Source organism: Passer domesticus, chromosome 6 (genome assembly GCF_036417665.1).
Source record: "Passer domesticus isolate bPasDom1 chromosome 6, bPasDom1.hap1, whole genome shotgun sequence".
NCBI classification, from domain to species: Eukaryota; Metazoa; Chordata; class Aves; order Passeriformes; family Passeridae; genus Passer; species Passer domesticus.
Window position 1 is genome coordinate 27,299,752 of NC_087479.1, and position 17,213 is coordinate 27,316,964.

Consider the following 17,213-nt stretch of genomic DNA (forward strand, 5'->3'; position numbering starts at 1 on the left):
TAATGTTTGCAAACTTTGGTAATAATAATATGAAATGCAGAGGTGTTTGTGGTTTGGTTTTTTTTTGTTTAAGAAAGCAATTTCTCAGTTTACATTGCAGGTAATAATGAAACTTCTTTTAAAACTGAAAAACTTGCATTTGATCAAGTTCAGAAAAAGTAGATAGACTTAAATTCTTAGTATAGATGACCTCTACACTTTTTTCTCCAAACAGTGAATTTAGGTTTTTTTAGTGAGTTTAGGCTTTTTAGTGAATTTAATGAGTCTACCGTGAATTCAGGTTTTTTCAGTTGTTCACTAAAATGAATTTACTGTTTTGTTTGTATGTACAGTAAGGTAACTTTTTAGTAGTTGTTACTTGCTTATTCTGAAAATTATTAATCATCTAACATAAGTCATATGTTTCACAGTAGTGTCAGTTCAGGTGTGTTGACTGTGATGAACATATTTTAGTAATTGTTTGAAAAATAAGTAGTTAGAGGTAATTTAAGAACCTTAGAAAAATATACAACAATTACAAGTTTCACATTTGTTTTAATATGTTCTGTTCCCAATTCTCTTATATATAATTAACTTGTTTGCACTATATAATATTGTAATTTAGATATTGAAGTTTCATTTTAGGCTTAAAGACAGATCGCAATGTTGGAGTAACAGATTTTAGAAATTCTTTACATATATTGAAAATGCAATTAAGTAATTTCAGGTTTATAGTGGGATTTTGGGGATTTATTTGGTAAAATTATTTATTTCAAATGTTTGCAAGGGAATAAGCTCAGAAGTGGGCATATATGTTGTAAGGTGTGCTTTTGCATTGGGGAACTCTTCCCCTTTATAGTCTGTTGTTCTTTATTATAAAATAACACACTTAAAATTTTTCAACTCCAAATATATTTTTCAACACAGGAGTCATGCATGTAAGTTGTACTCTTCAAGTCATCAAATAATTTATTTTATCTTACCGTATCTTTATCTATAGCTTCTCCTCTAATGGGTGCCCAAAGTTTTCCTAATCTGACTACAACTGGTACCACATCAACAGTGACCATGTCTACATCCAGTGTTACTAGCAGCAGCAATGTAGCTACAGCAACTACAGTTTTATCTGTTGGTCAGTCGCTTAGTAATACTCTAACTACTAGCCTAACATCAACATCTAGTGAGAGCGATACAGGGCAGGAGGCAGAATATTCTTTATATGGTAAGTTTCATTTTTAAATGAACATAAGCATTAGACTTCCCATTAATGACTTTTCCTTTTATCCTATTGTTATGATTTTCTTATATGGTAGTTTATTTACTGAAAAGTATTGAAAAGTTGAGCTCTTTGTATGGTACTTGTTCTGTAAGGCAGTAAGTAAAATATTGTTAATGTAGTAGTATTTCCTTATGTTTTCAGATCTTTATTTTCAGCAGTTTCTGTCCCATATTGCTATTATTTATGGTATAGTTTATCTAAACACTTGAATATTTTCCCTGATCAAGTTTAGTTCCTAATGTAGTTTGCATACTTACTTCTAATTACAATCAAAATCTTATTTTTTGTTGTGTTGTATAGGCTTACTACATGCAAAGTCCAATTACCTTGTATTACTCCGGTTGAAAAGCATCCACCATTAGGCACATTGTACCTTTAAATAGCTTCCATAATAGAAATTTCAAAAAATTGGAAAAACCACAAAAAATTGACAGAAGGAATGAAATTATATGATTTGACAAACAGATCCAGAGTTGTGTGCACACTATACCCTAGAAACAGACTTTAGGACAGAAGTTATTTGAAGCGTATGAATACAGTGAGAGAAGATTTAGGTCATTTGGTCAGTAATACATAGGAATCAAGCTGATAAAATGAAGTCAAGAAAAACATGGGTTGGATATCAGAAAATACTTCCTAATGTAAAGTTTATTAATTTGTGAGATATTCTTGAAAGAAAGGTACTTGATTTATTTAAAATATTGTTGGATTAAGATTGTGTTCTATTTTATTGCCTGTTGAAATTGCTTGAAAAATTTCTGGTCATTTCAATGGGTATTGGAATTGAACTGCTTGGAGGCAGTTGATTAATATATCTTCATATACCATTTCTCTTTACTCTTTTAATTAAGTCTAATTTGATACTTTGGGTGACACGTCTTAAGATATATCACCAACAACTGAGCAAGTAGAGTGCATTCATATATCAGGATATATATATATATATATATATAGCAACAATAGGAAAGGTGTTTGGGTGGTATAGATGCTTTCTATGTGCATAGAAAAGTGTAAAACTTCAAAGCTTCATCCCAGTCCACTTGGGTTGCTGTGAACTTCTTTTCTAGTTTTGGGAGGTTGTTTTTTAAATCTTAGTACTAAGTGAGTAAAATGGAACTTTTCCTTCAACTTCTTGTTACAGTAATTAATTAGCAATTGAATCTTTAAGATATTACTCTTAAATGTTTATCTTATAAGTCTTTTACATTGTAAGTTAAGGTCTAAACCACATGTTTTTAGTGGGAATTACATCACTCACCTGTTTTTAATATTGAGACATAGAAACAGACAATATACATTTGTGCACCATTTTCTGGTGATTTTTTGTAATCTCCTGTAAGTGTAATTATAAAATGTTATAATCAAATGAGAAATAGATCACTCTTGCTGATCATTATTAATTGTACCATTAGTACCTGTTTCTGTAGTTATGCTATTGACTAGGTCCATGAACTTTTTAACAGGTGTATGCTTTTATTACATCTTTTATTCCTGTTCTGCAATAAGCAAAGTTTTCTTTTTGTGGTTTAAGTGAGATTTGTTTTTACACTCTTCCCAATGCTTCTGTTGTTTATTTTAAAAATTCTGCTTTAAAAGTTACTCTTGTCTTTTGTTCTGTATGTAAATTTATATATGTGTGTTATAGATTTTCTTGATAGCTGCCGAGCTAGTACTCTGTTGGCAGAGTTAGATGATGATGAGGATCTACCTGAGCCAGATGAAGAAGATGATGAAAACGAAGATGACAACCAAGAAGATCAAGAATATGAAGAAGTTATGGTATGGTATAGTTAGCATCGATGATATCTTAATTGACTAACAGGTGCTTTAAAAATCCACAGATTTTTTTTGGAAATAGGAAGTCCTAGCTACAATATCTCCATTAGTTAAAACAAATTTATTTAGATTCATTTAGTTTCTTGCATATGGTCAAAACCACAAGAAAAGTGTTTTTAAACACTCATCATACCCAAGACCTTACAGGTGAGAGTTAATGTCTTAAACCAGGCTGGGAACAGGTTGACAGACGGTAGAAATGGTGGATCACTAGTTCACAGGCTGATGAAATAGTATAACAGTGGATATATAATGCACACTGCTGCATTTTGTAATTATTCCATTTTGGGGTGTGTTTAACTGTAATCCTCTATGAAGTAAAAGATTTCCAGTGGAAATCTCTCTCTTTTAAAGAATACCCCCAAAACCCCAACCAAAAAACCATTGCGGTAGGGGCTAGACAAAACCCAGCATGGCAGTTCACATGGTTCTTGCCTAGACTATCAGGAGTTCTGGCTTTTCATTTGGTTGTTCTTTAATGGTACGACTACTGCTTGGTCTTCTGCTATCACTGAAGTGATCAGAATGAATAATGCAGAATCTGAGAGGAAAAATACAAGGCTTCACTAATGCTAATTTCATGTTTTACGGAATAAAAATAAATACTGTTTTATGGAAATATAGAAAATTAATATTGTAATATATTTATTTCATTTGAACCAAAATATGTAGCATTTTAACTTCCATGTTTGTGGTTTTAATAAAAACTCAGGTACATGACAAAAAATCTTGTTGTTTCTGCACAAAGTTAGGAAAGTACAGTACAACTTAAGTGGATCTGCAGTGGAGACAGTAACTTTAGTTTGTAGAATGTTGATCAGTTTTAAAAAAAACTATTAAATGGAGTTACTATTGTTGTTCATGGGAAGTAGCAGAAATAGCTTAAATAGACTTTGCATTAGATTACACAGGAAGAAGCAGGTCTGAAAAGAAAATTTTCCTTTCTTGGGTTCCAGTACTTTTCCTGCTGATATACCATGCAATTCTTCTCAATGAGAAGTTGAACAGATTAAAAGCTTCTTGTAGAAAATTCATAACCAATTAATACTTTATAAATTTTATTTCACCCCCCCTCCCCCAAATAGTTATAGTATTTTGATATTTGATTTAATCTCTGGATAAAATGTGTATACATTATATATCAGTATATATATATACACTTTGGAAAAAAGTGTATATACACTTTTTTTTTTGTATATACACTTTTTTCATGCTACAATTAGATTTTTGCTTCTGTTTTCAAAATAATAAATATGTTTATTTTGATATCACTGGATGTATTTAAACTTCTGGTATTGCAAAGTTTGTGGAATATGCAGAACACGGACACCAAATTTGCTGGTCTACAGTACTCTGTATTTTCTTATGTTCTGGTTCTTTCATGCAAGGTTTAATTCTTTCCAGAAACTATAAATACACCTGTATTTTATAGAGAAAATTAACATAACGGAGACGTAATGGGTAAGATGGACAAGAACCACAGTGGGTCATCTGGTCCATCCTCCCTGCTCAGTCAGGGTCCTCCTAGAGCACATGGCACAGGATTGTGTCTGGATGGTTCTTGAATATCTCCAGGTTGGCACACAACCTGTCTCAGTGTGTGTTTACTCACACAGTAAAGTTCTCCCTCATGTTCAGGTGGAACTTCTGTGCATCAGTTTTTATCTCTTGTCCTGTTGCTTGGCACCACTGAGAAGAGCCTGGATCCATCTTTTTGACACTGTCTCATCAGATACTGACAGACATCGATGAGGTCCCCTCTCATTTGCCTGTTCTTGAGGCTGAACAGGCCCAGCTCCCCCAGACTTCCTCATAAGAGGGGTGTTCCAGTCCCTTAATCATATTTGTAGCCTCCACAAGGCTTCTCCCGTAGCTTCATGTCTCTCCTGACACAGCACTCCAGATGCAGCCTTACCAGAGCTGAGTAGAGTTGCAGTTTAGTGTGTGACTACTATATTCATGAACTCTTAATTTTTTTATCAAATTATTCTCTTTAGCAGAATCAAAAAAACAGCTAGTGTTTTTGGGGTTGTTTTTGTTTGCTTTTTTTTTTAATTAGGAAGAAGAAGAGTATGAAACCAAAGGAGGCCGTCGAAGAACATGGGATGATGATTACGTATTGAAACGACAGTTTTCTGCCTTGGTTCCTGCTTTTGACCCAAGACCTGGTCGTACTAATGTGCAACAGACAACTGACCTAGAAATCCCTCCACCAGGTATGCTGACAAAGTATGTGATGCTTAGTCTGGCTTTAGGATGGAGATTCACTGTTAAGTGCCTACTGGATCTGGTGTTGCTATCACTCTTAATCAGTACAACATGCTCTTGTGGCTGTGTGGCTTTTCTCTGTTTGAATGAGAGTTTTGTGTGCCTCTGCAGATCTAAGCATTATTGAGGGAAAAATAAATTAAGTGCTGTGTAAAATAAGCAAATGTAGGAATTTAACTAGGATCATCATGATAAACAATAAAATCTCTTGATATGTTAAAGATGTGCTAAAGATGCCTGGTTCAACCTGCAGGGACTTAACTGTGTTAAAGCTACCCAGAACTGATTTGATTGGAGAGGGTGTGCTGAAACTGAGGCAGGGGCAAGGTAATGCAGTGATGGAGCAGTGTTTATGGTCAGCAGCACAGCACCTGATCTTGCTCCTTGGTTCCTTAGTTCATTCTTGTTCAGCATGGTGGATGTACTCAGTGTTCATTACAGAGGAATAAGTAGGTTTTAGCATATGTGGAAATAAACCACTGCTAATTTTGAAGAACTGAAAGGAAGGTACTGTGTAGGAAAAGAATGCATGTGCTGTGATAATATAGAAGATGTTACCAAGATATAGGAATCAGCAGGGATTTCAGAAATTCCAGTTAATTTTATTCCCATAAAGAAATGGTTCAGTCATAATTTAATTCATAGTTAGAACTCAGTCTCATCTCTTTGTCATGTGTGTAGTAAGTCATTACACTTCCTTATTGAACCACGTTATTGATGTTTAAGCCACCTTGTCATGCATTATGTATTTTGTGTTAAGGGTTCTCAAATGATTTTTGCAGGTACACCTCACTCAGAACTCTTGGAAGAGGTTGAGTGCATGCCTTCGCCACGTTTAGCACTTACCTTGAAAGTTTCGGGTCTTGGAACAACTCGAGAAGTGGAACTGCCCCTAACAAACTTCCGATCCACCATCTTTTACTATGTACAGAAATTGTTACAGCTTTCCTGTAATGGCAGTGTGAAATCAGACAAACTTAGACGTATTTGGGAGCCAACATACACGTAAGCTCACCAGTTCATTATTCTGTGCAGAGAACACTGACTGATTAGGAAATGAATATTAATTTTTTAACTCCTCCTCTGTAATAAGCAATGCTACAATTTGATTTTTTTGGTGTTTATGTCAGGATATTATTACTGGTTTTAAAACTACTGCTGTGCAAAACCAGGGGGAAAAAATCATGACCTTTAGGGATCTGCCTGGAAAAATCCCATGGGGTTATAGTCCTAGCAAAAAGAGAAGTTCAGGAGAGTTGGTTGATTTTTTTTCAAGGATCACTTTCTCCAGACTTAAGAACAGTCCAACCCAATACATAGGAAGTCAGACAGAGTCAGTAGGAGACCTGCATGGATTAACAAAAAAGCGTGAAAGGGAAGAATGCAAGGAGTGGAAGAAGGGTCAGGTGATCTAGGAGGAATCCTAGTTGTCCCAAGTTGAAGGCAGAGCATTAGGAAAGCCAGAGCACATCTGGAGTTGAATCTGGTGATATGGCAAAAGGTTAGTGAACGCTTACATACAAGTCCATTGGACCCAGTGGAATGTACCCATGGGAGCTGGCCATTCTCTGTTATCTTTGGAAGGTCACAAGGGTCGGGAGATACTGCTGAGGACTGGAGAGAAGGAAGTGTCGTTCCTGCTTCCCACAAAGGCAGGAAAGATCTAGGGAATTACAAACCGGTCACTCTTTCATCCCTGGAAAGGTGATGGAGATAGTCCTGGAAACCATTTTCAAATGATGAAGGATAAGAAGGTGATTGGAAGTAGGTGGCATGGATTTATGAAGAGAAAATCATGCTTAACCAGCCTTATAGCCTTTTACTATATGCCTAGCTCAGTGGAGGAGAAGAAAGCAGCAGATGTTATTTTCCTCAGCTTTAAGAAGGCTTTTAACACTTACTCTCTCTCTCTGACAAACTTGGAAAGCATGGACTAGATAGGGTCTGAAAAATGTCTGAAGTGCTGGGTGCAGATGGTTGTGGTCCTTGGTGTAAAGGCCAGCTGGTGTACCCCAAGGGTTGATGCGAGTCCAGGACTGTTTAAACATCTACATTAGTGGACTGTATTGATGGGTCAGAGCAGACCCTCAGCTTCCAGGCAAGAGGAAACTGGGGAGGAGTCACTGTTGGACCAGATGGTTGTGCTGCCATTCTAAGAGACCTCATCATGCTGGAGAAATGGGGAGACAGGAGCTTTGTGACATTTCACTAAGGGAGATGTAAAGTATGTCACCTGGGGAAAAGTAACTCTGCGTGTGCCAGTTCAGGCTGGGGGCCAGCTGGCTGCAAAGGAGGGTGCTGAAAAAGGCCCTGGGGGTCCGGGTGGATATAAAGTTAAGCATGAGCTAGCTGTGGACCCTGGTAGCAAAGATCAGTAACACCCTGGGCTGCATTAGGAGAGTTGAGTGAGGTGATCATCCCCATCTGCTCAGCACTGGTGAGATACACCTGGCAGTGCTGTGTCCCAGTTCAGGGCTCCTCAGTACCAGAGGGACATGGACACTGGATTGAGTCTAGCAAGGGGCTGCTAGGATGATTAAAAGGCTGATTGCTTCTGGCACACAAAGAGAAGTCTGAGAGATCTGTGTCTGTCTAGACTGGAGGAAAAAGGACTTGTGGGCTCTTACTGATGTGTATGAATACCTGATGGAGGACATAGGGAAGCCACATGCGGACATGTGAAAGGACAAGAAGAAAAAAGGGCTCAAACTGAAACACAGGAAATGCTATTTAAACATGATATTTTACAGCCCTTCCTACCTCAGTTATTTTCTCAATGTTAATTTGACCTTACTAGCTTTATAGTAATAGACAGAAATTCTAAGACTATATGATGAGGAGTGTTTTCCATTTACCACCCTAATCAATTGAACTTATGTCATACTGGAAGAATGATGTATATGGAAATGACAACTGCAGTAAGGAGAAGTGCAGTACTATTTACTGTAATTCAGATTTCATCAGTGCTTTTGTGTTGCACCTATTTTCTGAGTTGTGTTCTGTCAAAAATTGCATGTTTGAACAGTTTGAAAACCAACTGTTTCCTAGTTAGAAAACATGAGAAATAGTTGTAAATGTGTCTTCTAAGTTAATGCACAGCAAGCTTCCCTCGGACTTCAAAATTTTAAAGAGTTGATGCATGTGTGGTGAAAAATCTAAAGTTGATTTGGAAATTGGCACAGTGAAGATTGATTACTCAAGTCTCACGTAAGGAAACATAAATACTTTGGAAGATAAATACCAACATCATGAAAATAGAACTTGAGAAATTTGCTGCTTCGGGATGTCTCATATGTTTAGTGCAGCAAGAGCAGCTGCTGTTGCTGTTTTACACACGTTATCTAAATGTCACTGATACCTAGCAAGTCAATGTATAACCTGAGAATTTAGAGGATGTGCTGTGAGTATGAAGTATTAATTCATTGTTTTGATGTCTAGAATCATGTACAGAGAAATGAAGGATTCTGATAAAGAGAAAGAAAGTGGAAAAATGGTAAGACCTACTTCTCTGCCTTCATGTTTTATGGCTGTTTTAATAAAAGCAAAATAAATATTGTTGCAGTTTTTGAAATGCTACATTAAAAAAAACTAACAGTTTTCAATTACTTGAAGAATTAGTGAGTATATTTGTAAATGCATGCTCCTTTAAAAAAAGACATGATATATTGCATGTGAAATTTTAAAGACTTTACAATCAGGAAAAACCAATATTTGGTGGTTCCTGTTGTAGGGTTGCTGGTCAGTAGAGCATGTGGAGCAGTACCTTGGCACTGATGAATTACCAAAGAATGACTTGATAACCTACCTGCAGAAGAATGCAGACTCAGCTTTCCTGCGCCACTGGAAATTAACCGGCACTAATAAAAGTATTAGGAAAAACAGAAATTGTTCCCAGCTCATAGCTGCATACAAGGTATATGTCTGCATCCAAACGTTTTTTATAATGAATGGCTGTGTGCTTTGTTTTGCAGCTTTAAAGATTCTTGTGGAGGGAGAGCTGTGGTATTTATAGGGAAATTGAATGTTCAAAAGCCAGTTTCAAGTTTAGGTTTTGCTGCTCTTGCCTTTTTATTTTAATGTCTTCTGTTAAAAATAGTTTTATTAAAATGCATTTGAATCATGATTTGCACCATGCACAGTGTGATTAGGTGTTAAGTTTGAGCACAGTAACTGTTTTGATTTTTTCAAGTTAACTTGGAAAAGAGTCCTAAAGACAGCAACACACAGAGTTTTCATTCTTAATCATTCTCTTTTTTACAGGACTTCTGTGAACATGGATCAAAATCTGGATTGAGTCAAGGGGCCATTTCTACTCTTCAAAATTCTGATATCCTTAGTTTGGCCAAGGAACAACCCCAGGCCAAAGCTGGCAGTGGACAGAACTCCTGTGGAGTAGAAGATGTTCTGCAGTTACTTAGAATTTTGTATATAGTTGCCAGTGACCCTTACACAACACGGACTTCTCAGGAAGGTAACTTAGTTAATTTGCACAGCTTCTGAAATAATTTAATGAAAAGAAATAAAGGAAAATTTTTCTCTTGATTATTTTCAGAAGGAGATGAGCATCCTCAGTTTAACTTTCCACCAGATGAATTCACAAGTAAAAAAATTACTACAAAGATTCTGCAACAGATTGAGGTATTGCACTAATACATTATATACAGTGTATATATGTAGTATTGTTCTTAGGACTCTGTTATTCTCTTCCTTACATTGGCTCTTTGAAATTGTTGTTTTTTTGGCATTTTTGGTTCTTGAATTCTTTCATACATATTTTCTTCCTTATATTTTGAATGAGTAAATTCTGTAAGAAAAGACTAATCTGAATAAAACTATGCCATTTGTTTTTGTGCAAAGCATGCAAAACTTTTTTTACTTCATGTATTTTGGTTATGAATAATAATAATAATCATATTTTTTCTGTACCAGACATCAGTGTCAGAAGGTAGTGTATGTATGTCTGCCTGATGATAATGTAAAAAAGATAATTGATTATGTTAGGGTTCACAGACATTTTATTACTCATACATTCTACATGAATCTTTCAAAAAAGGCATTTAGAAAACATCCTATTTGTAATACATTAGTTAGATGCATTAAAAGGAAAACTTTGGGATGTAGTATTCATTAAAACTACATTTTCTTCAACAAAGATTTAGTTAGCCCTTGTGTATTTTTTGATGTTCAGGTTGGTTTTTTTTTACAGTCATATTGTCCTGATTATGTGTTTTAGAAAAAGTTCAGATTTTTTGTGTTCTTTCAAAGATTGTTCTGGCACTGTGAACGTCCTTGTGGTAATAATTTCTGTAGTATAGTTTATTATAATTGTATTTCAGAAGGGACTGTAATAATATTTCAAGGGGATAATTTTCTACAATCAAGTTTCTTTAATGTCTTGTAATATTGGTAATATCTAGTTTCTTTGGGGCAAAACTCAGGAGTAATTCTTTCCAGGTAATTGGGTACTTAGATCTCCCCACAGTGCTTTGAGTAGTGTAAATCCCAGAGATTTACTACAGCTTTTAGTGCCTGTGTCAAAGCACCCTGTGCCCGCTCTTAAGTCCTAGAAAGTTTATGAACTTAGAATCACAGAATACGCCAAGTTGAAAGGGATTCATTTGGATCATTGAGTCCAGCTCTTGGATCTGTGCAGGACATCCCAAGCATCACATGCTGTGCCTGAGAGCATTTTCTAAATGCTTCTTGGACCCTGTCAGGCTGGTGCTTGACCGCTTTGCTGGGGAGCCTCTTGAGTGCCCAACCACCCTCTGGGTAAACAATCTTTTCATGATATCTACCCTAAGTCTCCCCTGACTCAACTTCAGGCCATTTCCTTGAGTCCTGTCACTGTCACCACAAGGAAGAGATCAGTGCCTGCCCCTTCTCTTCCCCTCATGAGGAAGTTACAGACTGCAGCGAGGTCTCTCCTCAGTCTCCTCCATGCTGAACAGACCAAGTGAGCTCAGCTGCTCCTCATACAGCTTCCATATTGATAGCTCTTAAAAGGGGGAAAAAAATCTCAGTTGCTGAGAAGAAAGAAACTTACTTGAGCGCAGATAAAAACCCTGTACTTACGTGTAGGTGTGTTTGCTGTGTGTGTACCTAGTTATGAACTTGTTGGGACCACCTAAGTCAAGCATTACTAACACTGGTGGGTTTTTTTATTCCTTGCATTAAACTACAGGAGCCCTTGGCACTAGCAAGTGGAGCTTTGCCAGACTGGTGTGAGCAACTAACAAGCAAGTGTCCTTTCTTAATTCCGTTTGAAACGAGACAGTTGTACTTCACATGTACAGCATTTGGAGCATCAAGGTAAAAAAAAAAATACAAGAAGTATGATTGCTTCCTTTTAATTTTTTACATATAACAGTTTCTAAATTGCTGATTTCCAGAAGGACCTTAATCCTCATGAGACAAGTTTTTCTTGCCAAATCTGAATAATTTTGGATAATGGAAGGAAGAAGATGGAAAAGCTCAGAATGACAAGGAATTTCATTTAACTTCAGCTGAAGACTTGCTTGTGTACTTATAGCCAGGTTGTCCTGTTGCCCAATTTGTCTGGGTTGCAGTTCATTGCATAAAGGGCAACAAAATAGAAAACATTTGGAGAATCATAGGAACTACAAGTTTTTTTGAAACACATACATTTTTATAGTTCCAGCAACTTGTGATTGTTTTGGTTCATTTATTTTTAATTCATTAATGTTTTAACAAAGCAGAAGAAAACTAAGAAAAATAGGCTATTTTGAAAGTAGCTGTAAGCTATCTCATGAAACTGGAGGAAAACCAGACGAAAACATTTAAGGGTATCCTCTAGAGTTCTTTGTTACTTGAGAATCATTAGTATTTTGATTGCAGCAGTCATAACTTTTAGAATATGTAGACAAGTGTAAACCTTTTTGCTCGTATATTTTTTGTAACAAGAAGGAAGAATTAGTTTTTGAGGGTTTTCTTGGCTGTTGCTACACTTTGTTTTCCAAATCAAACGGTAGAGGGAGAGTTGCCAAAATTACTGTTTTGTCTTACATGCAGTAGAAGTGTCTCATGAGGAATGTAAAATGAGGTATTTAAAAAGAAAGAAAAAGGAAGAGAAGAAAAGGTATTAAATTGCAAGACATTGGTTTAAATCTTTCTATTATGTAAAAATTTTAACTTCTACAGAAAGATGGTCCATATGTTAGGGTCTTTTTCATTTTGTTTTGGAAGAAGGAATTCTTAGAGAAGCTGCATTTAAAAGAGATTCCTCAGGAAACATTGCATGTTATTTACTTTGTAAGCGAAGAACTTTCTTAAGCTCTTAAAATACTGAAATAGTTCTCGAAACTCATCTATTCTGTATGAACTCATCTATTCTGTGTGTGTGTAAACTCTGTCTGTCATGGCATGTGGCTGTATTTGCAAAACAATCAACAGATGGTAGCTTTGAAGATAGTCTATGGCTACATAGATGATAATACATACAAAAATTTGGAAATATGACTTTGTGTAAGTACTGCTATATTAAAGGTAGCTATTCTTCACTGATATGGGTCTATTTGTGTGTGACTGCAGTTGAACTTTGGTTCTCTGTTGCTCTAAGGAGTGTGCAAGTAAATAACTGCAAAACTTGGTCAGTATCAATGGAGTGATGTGCAACTGCCTTACAGTATATAGTGAAAGGTGTAATCTGTGTCTATAGCAGTTTTGAGCATCTGTGATTAAAAGTTCAACAGTAAATGCTACCTTTTCTTCTTTCCACTGTAATGTGAAAACTATAGGAATTCAGATCAAGAATTGTATCTTTTCATTGGTGCTATCATCAGAATCTGGCACTTATATTAGAAATTATTTTGTTTTTTGACTTCATAAAATATGAAGTAGCCCATATTTTGGGCCATTTCAGGCTGATAAATAGTTTAGTTTTGTTTATAACTAAAAAAAAGTTAGGACGCAATTAGTATTTAGCAAGTCGCTTTTTATCGGTGACTGCTTTCAAGTTTTTATGCTGGAAGACATGGAATTTTTAAAAAACTGGTGTTTGTTTTTTTTTCCCCAGAGCAATTGTATGGCTGCAGAACAGACGTGAAGCCACTGTGGAACGGACAAGGACCACGAGCACAGTGCGACGCGATGATCCGGGGGAATTCAGAGTTGGACGCCTCAAACATGAAAGAGTGAAAGTTCCGCGAGGTGAATCCTTGATGGAATGGGCAGAAAATGTCATGCAGATTCATGCAGACAGAAAATCTGTTCTAGAGGTAAAGCATATCTGCCTAGCAGAGCGAGGTTAGATAGCTATTTCTAATGTACTGGACAGGATATTGAATATCCTGTTCCATAATCAATACTGAACATTTCACTAGGATTTTCTTTTACTATTAACTTTCCTTACATTTTTCTAGGTTGAGTTTTTAGGGGAGGAAGGAACAGGCCTGGGTCCTACCTTGGAATTTTATGCATTGGTGGCAGCAGAATTTCAGAGGACAGATTTGGGAGCTTGGCTTTGCGATGATGATTTTCCAGATGATGAGTCCCGACAGGTACATTTTCATTTGTATTTTAAACTGAGTACTTGTGTAAAAGAAAAAATTAAAACAAGCTAGACATCCAGAAGGGAAGAACACGTGTTCATACAGCAGCTGGTCATCATGGTTAGGAATGATCACTCTGGTCCACAGCTTGTTTTTTTAATTCTTCTCTTTTTAACAGAGCAGTAGAGTATAAGAAGTTAGACAGTGCAACTATCTAATTAAATCCACCTTTAACTATGTCTGATTTTTTTGTCTGTCTTTTAAATCAGGTTGATATTGGTGGTGGATTGAAACCACCTGGCTACTATGTACAGAGATCATGTGGACTGTTTACAGCACCATTCCCACAAGATAGTGATGAACTTGAAAGAATAACCAAACTCTTCCATTTCCTTGGAATTTTCTTGGCTAAATGCATTCAGGACAATAGACTTGTGGATTTACCCATTTCTAAGCCTTTTTTTAAACTCATGTGTATGGGGGACATTAAAAGTAACATGAGTAAGTTGATATATGAATCACGGGGTGACAGAGACTTGCACTGTACTGAAAGTCAGTCAGAGGCTTCTACAGAAGAAGGACATGATTCCTTGTCAGTAGGAAGTCTGGAAGAAGACTCCAAATCAGAATTTATTCTTGATCCACCAAAACCTAAGCCTCCTGCCTGGTTTAATGGAATTTTGACATGGGAAGACTTTGAATTAGTAAACCCACATAGAGCTAGGTTTCTAAAAGAAATTAAGGACCTTGCAATTAAAAGACGTCAAATTCTAAGCAACAAAAATCTGTCAGAAGATGAAAAGAACACAAAACTGCAGGAATTAATGCTGAAGAACCCATCAGGTTCGGGGCCTCCTCTTAGCATAGAGGATTTGGGGTAAGTTTTCATATTTATTTATAGATAGGCAAACAGTCTTGTGTTAGAGGAAGAAGCCAATATATAATTACAAATGAATTAGTAATAAAACTCAGCTTTAAATAGCATCATTGCAAGGGGGAATCCATAGAGATGCAGCCATATTATTTTTCTTTGGTTTGAGGATGTTCTCTTCTCACTTGCTCAATTTCCTAGTCTTAAATGTGGCTATGTTGCAGTGATGTATGCCTCTGGAAACATAAATACTTGTAAAAACAACTGCTTGTAAAATCACGGCTTTAAAAAAAGGGCAATTCAGTAATTTCTTTGCTATGATAACTTGAAATTTATCAAGTTTTTTGGAGAGCTTTTAAAGAGGACAGATTGACATCTCAGATTGTGTTCCTAGTACAATGTTTAAATCCATGTTAAACAGAGCATGTGTTGACTTTTAGTAACTGTAAAAAACAAAGTACTCATACCTGTGTAAACCCATGTCAGGATGTCATCCTCCCTAGTTTCAAATATTTCCTTTGAAACAACAGTTTTTCTACCATTAATATTACAGGTTATTTGTTATAATCATATTATGCCACAAAAATTGTTTAGTGTCAGAGTTCAGTAATTACTTATGGCCTTGGAATCATAGACTGTCCTGAGCTGAAAGGAATCCCCAAGGATCAACCTGCACAGCACCATCCCCAAGAGTCACACCCTGTGCCTGAGAGCATTTTCCAAACACTTCTTGAACTCTGCCTGCCTGGTGCTGTGATCCCTTCCCTGGGGAGCCTGTTCCAGTGCCAAACCACCCTCTGGCTGAAGAACGTTTTTCTAATATCCAACATAAATCTCCCCTGACACAGCTTGAGGCCATTCCTTCATGTCCTGTCACTGTCACCACAAAGAAGAGATCAGTGCCTGCCCCTCCTCTTCCCTTCATGAGGAAGTTGTAACTGCGATGAGGTCTCCCCTCAGTCTCCTTTTCTCCAGGCTGAACAGACCAAGTGACCTCAGCCTAGACCTGGCTTCCTCTCTAGACCCTTCCCCATCTTTGTATCCCTTCTGTCAGTGATCTCTAATAGCTTCATATCCTCAAAGGCCTTGTGGAGTTTAGCCTGGCTTGTTACAGAGAGAAAGCAAGTAGCACTGTTGAAGGGCCTAAATGGCTAATAGTTCAAATGGCTCTGTAATTGTTATTGCTGGAATTTAATGGAAATTATTTTTCTGAATTTGTGAACTAAATTAAATGGTTTGAATAGTTTTGAAGCTGATAGCTCTAAGATATCAGATTTATGAAATTTTCAGTGGTTATCAAATCCAAATAGAGAGTGAGAACCTGCATTTGCATGCCATATGTTTGAAACACATATCTGTGTAGTCCATTACTGTTTGTAGTTCTGTGCTTTTGTATATACATGAACAGTGGTTCAAAGTGTTCCACTCACAATGGTTTGAAATCCAGTGGGGTGCTTTTGGGTGTGACAGGTTGTAAATCTGGTGTGTTTACAAAAGCAGTAGCAGACTTGTTTTCAGTTATTAACTACCTTTGTATTTTGAAGTTTAAATTTTCAGTTTTGCCCTTCATCCAAAGTATATGGGTTTACAGCTGTGGATCTCAAACCAGGTGGTGAAGATGAGGTAAGAGAATAACCTACCTTTACAATTGAACCAGCAGTTAAATTTTTATTGTCTCAACAACAACTTTAGTGAACAGTGAATTCTTAGAATATCTATCTACTGTCTTTGCAGACTGTAACAATGGATAATGCAGAGGAGTATGTAGATCTCATGTTTGACTTCTGCATGCATACTGGTATACAGAAACAAATGGAGGCCTTCAGAGGTAAATATACCAACATATATGAAGTTAAGTGGAATAATGGGTGTTTAGGGCATGCGGGTTTAAAGTGGTGGCATAGAATGGCTTTAAAAAAAACCTTTTTACTTAAGAATGCAATAGGTAAGATATTAATTTCAGAATACCTTTGCATTAGTTAAGCTGTTTTTAATTGTGAAGATGTCCCACTTACCTTAATTAAGAAACTATTGATTGATTCTGGTTTGACTAAAATTCACTTAAATGCTGACATTATTTTATAAACATTATTTGGACTCATTTTTATAACTCTATCTTGTGTAAATTAAAGATGGCTTCAATAGAGTGTTTCCAATGGAGAAGCTGAGTTCCTTCAGCCATGAAGAGGTTCAGATGATTCTGTGTGGAAATCAATCACCTTCTTGGGCAGCTGAGGATATCATCAATTACACCGAACCCAAACTGGGATATACAAGAGATAGGTACTTTTTTTCTGAGTGATTTTAAAATAGTAGCTAAAAGAAAATGTTAAGTGGCAGAATGTCCCGGATGTTCATTAGATGAAGATGCCAAATTTGATGAAAGTGGTGGTTACTGAAGAGAAGGTGATTGTCTAAAATCATGGGAAACAACCATGTGTTACAACAGATAGGTTAGAAAGTACTTGGT

At 36.4% G+C, this 17,213-nt stretch overlaps 1 protein-coding gene across 7 annotated transcripts in view; it reads left to right on the plus strand.

Annotated features, from left to right (window-relative positions):
* Nucleotides 1-17,213, plus strand: part of HECTD1 (HECT domain E3 ubiquitin protein ligase 1) — a 61,314-nt gene that overhangs the window by 41,956 nt on the left and 2,145 nt on the right. For all 7 annotated transcript variants that reach the window (XM_064424028.1, XM_064424033.1, XM_064424030.1 and 4 more), the window contains exons 26-40: nucleotides 980-1,201; nucleotides 2,904-3,037; nucleotides 5,154-5,310; nucleotides 6,145-6,367; nucleotides 8,801-8,855; nucleotides 9,093-9,275; nucleotides 9,623-9,833; nucleotides 9,915-10,000; nucleotides 11,547-11,674; nucleotides 13,398-13,599; nucleotides 13,744-13,881; nucleotides 14,142-14,749; nucleotides 16,288-16,366; nucleotides 16,478-16,571; nucleotides 16,876-17,026. In XM_064424028.1, the coding sequence (XP_064280098.1) occupies nucleotides 980-1,201; nucleotides 2,904-3,037; nucleotides 5,154-5,310; nucleotides 6,145-6,367; nucleotides 8,801-8,855; nucleotides 9,093-9,275; nucleotides 9,623-9,833; nucleotides 9,915-10,000; nucleotides 11,547-11,674; nucleotides 13,398-13,599; nucleotides 13,744-13,881; nucleotides 14,142-14,749; nucleotides 16,288-16,366; nucleotides 16,478-16,571; nucleotides 16,876-17,026 (2,671 nt within the window). The remainder of the gene's footprint in view (nucleotides 1-979; nucleotides 1,202-2,903; nucleotides 3,038-5,153; nucleotides 5,311-6,144; nucleotides 6,368-8,800; nucleotides 8,856-9,092; nucleotides 9,276-9,622; nucleotides 9,834-9,914; nucleotides 10,001-11,546; nucleotides 11,675-13,397; nucleotides 13,600-13,743; nucleotides 13,882-14,141; nucleotides 14,750-16,287; nucleotides 16,367-16,477; nucleotides 16,572-16,875; nucleotides 17,027-17,213) is intronic.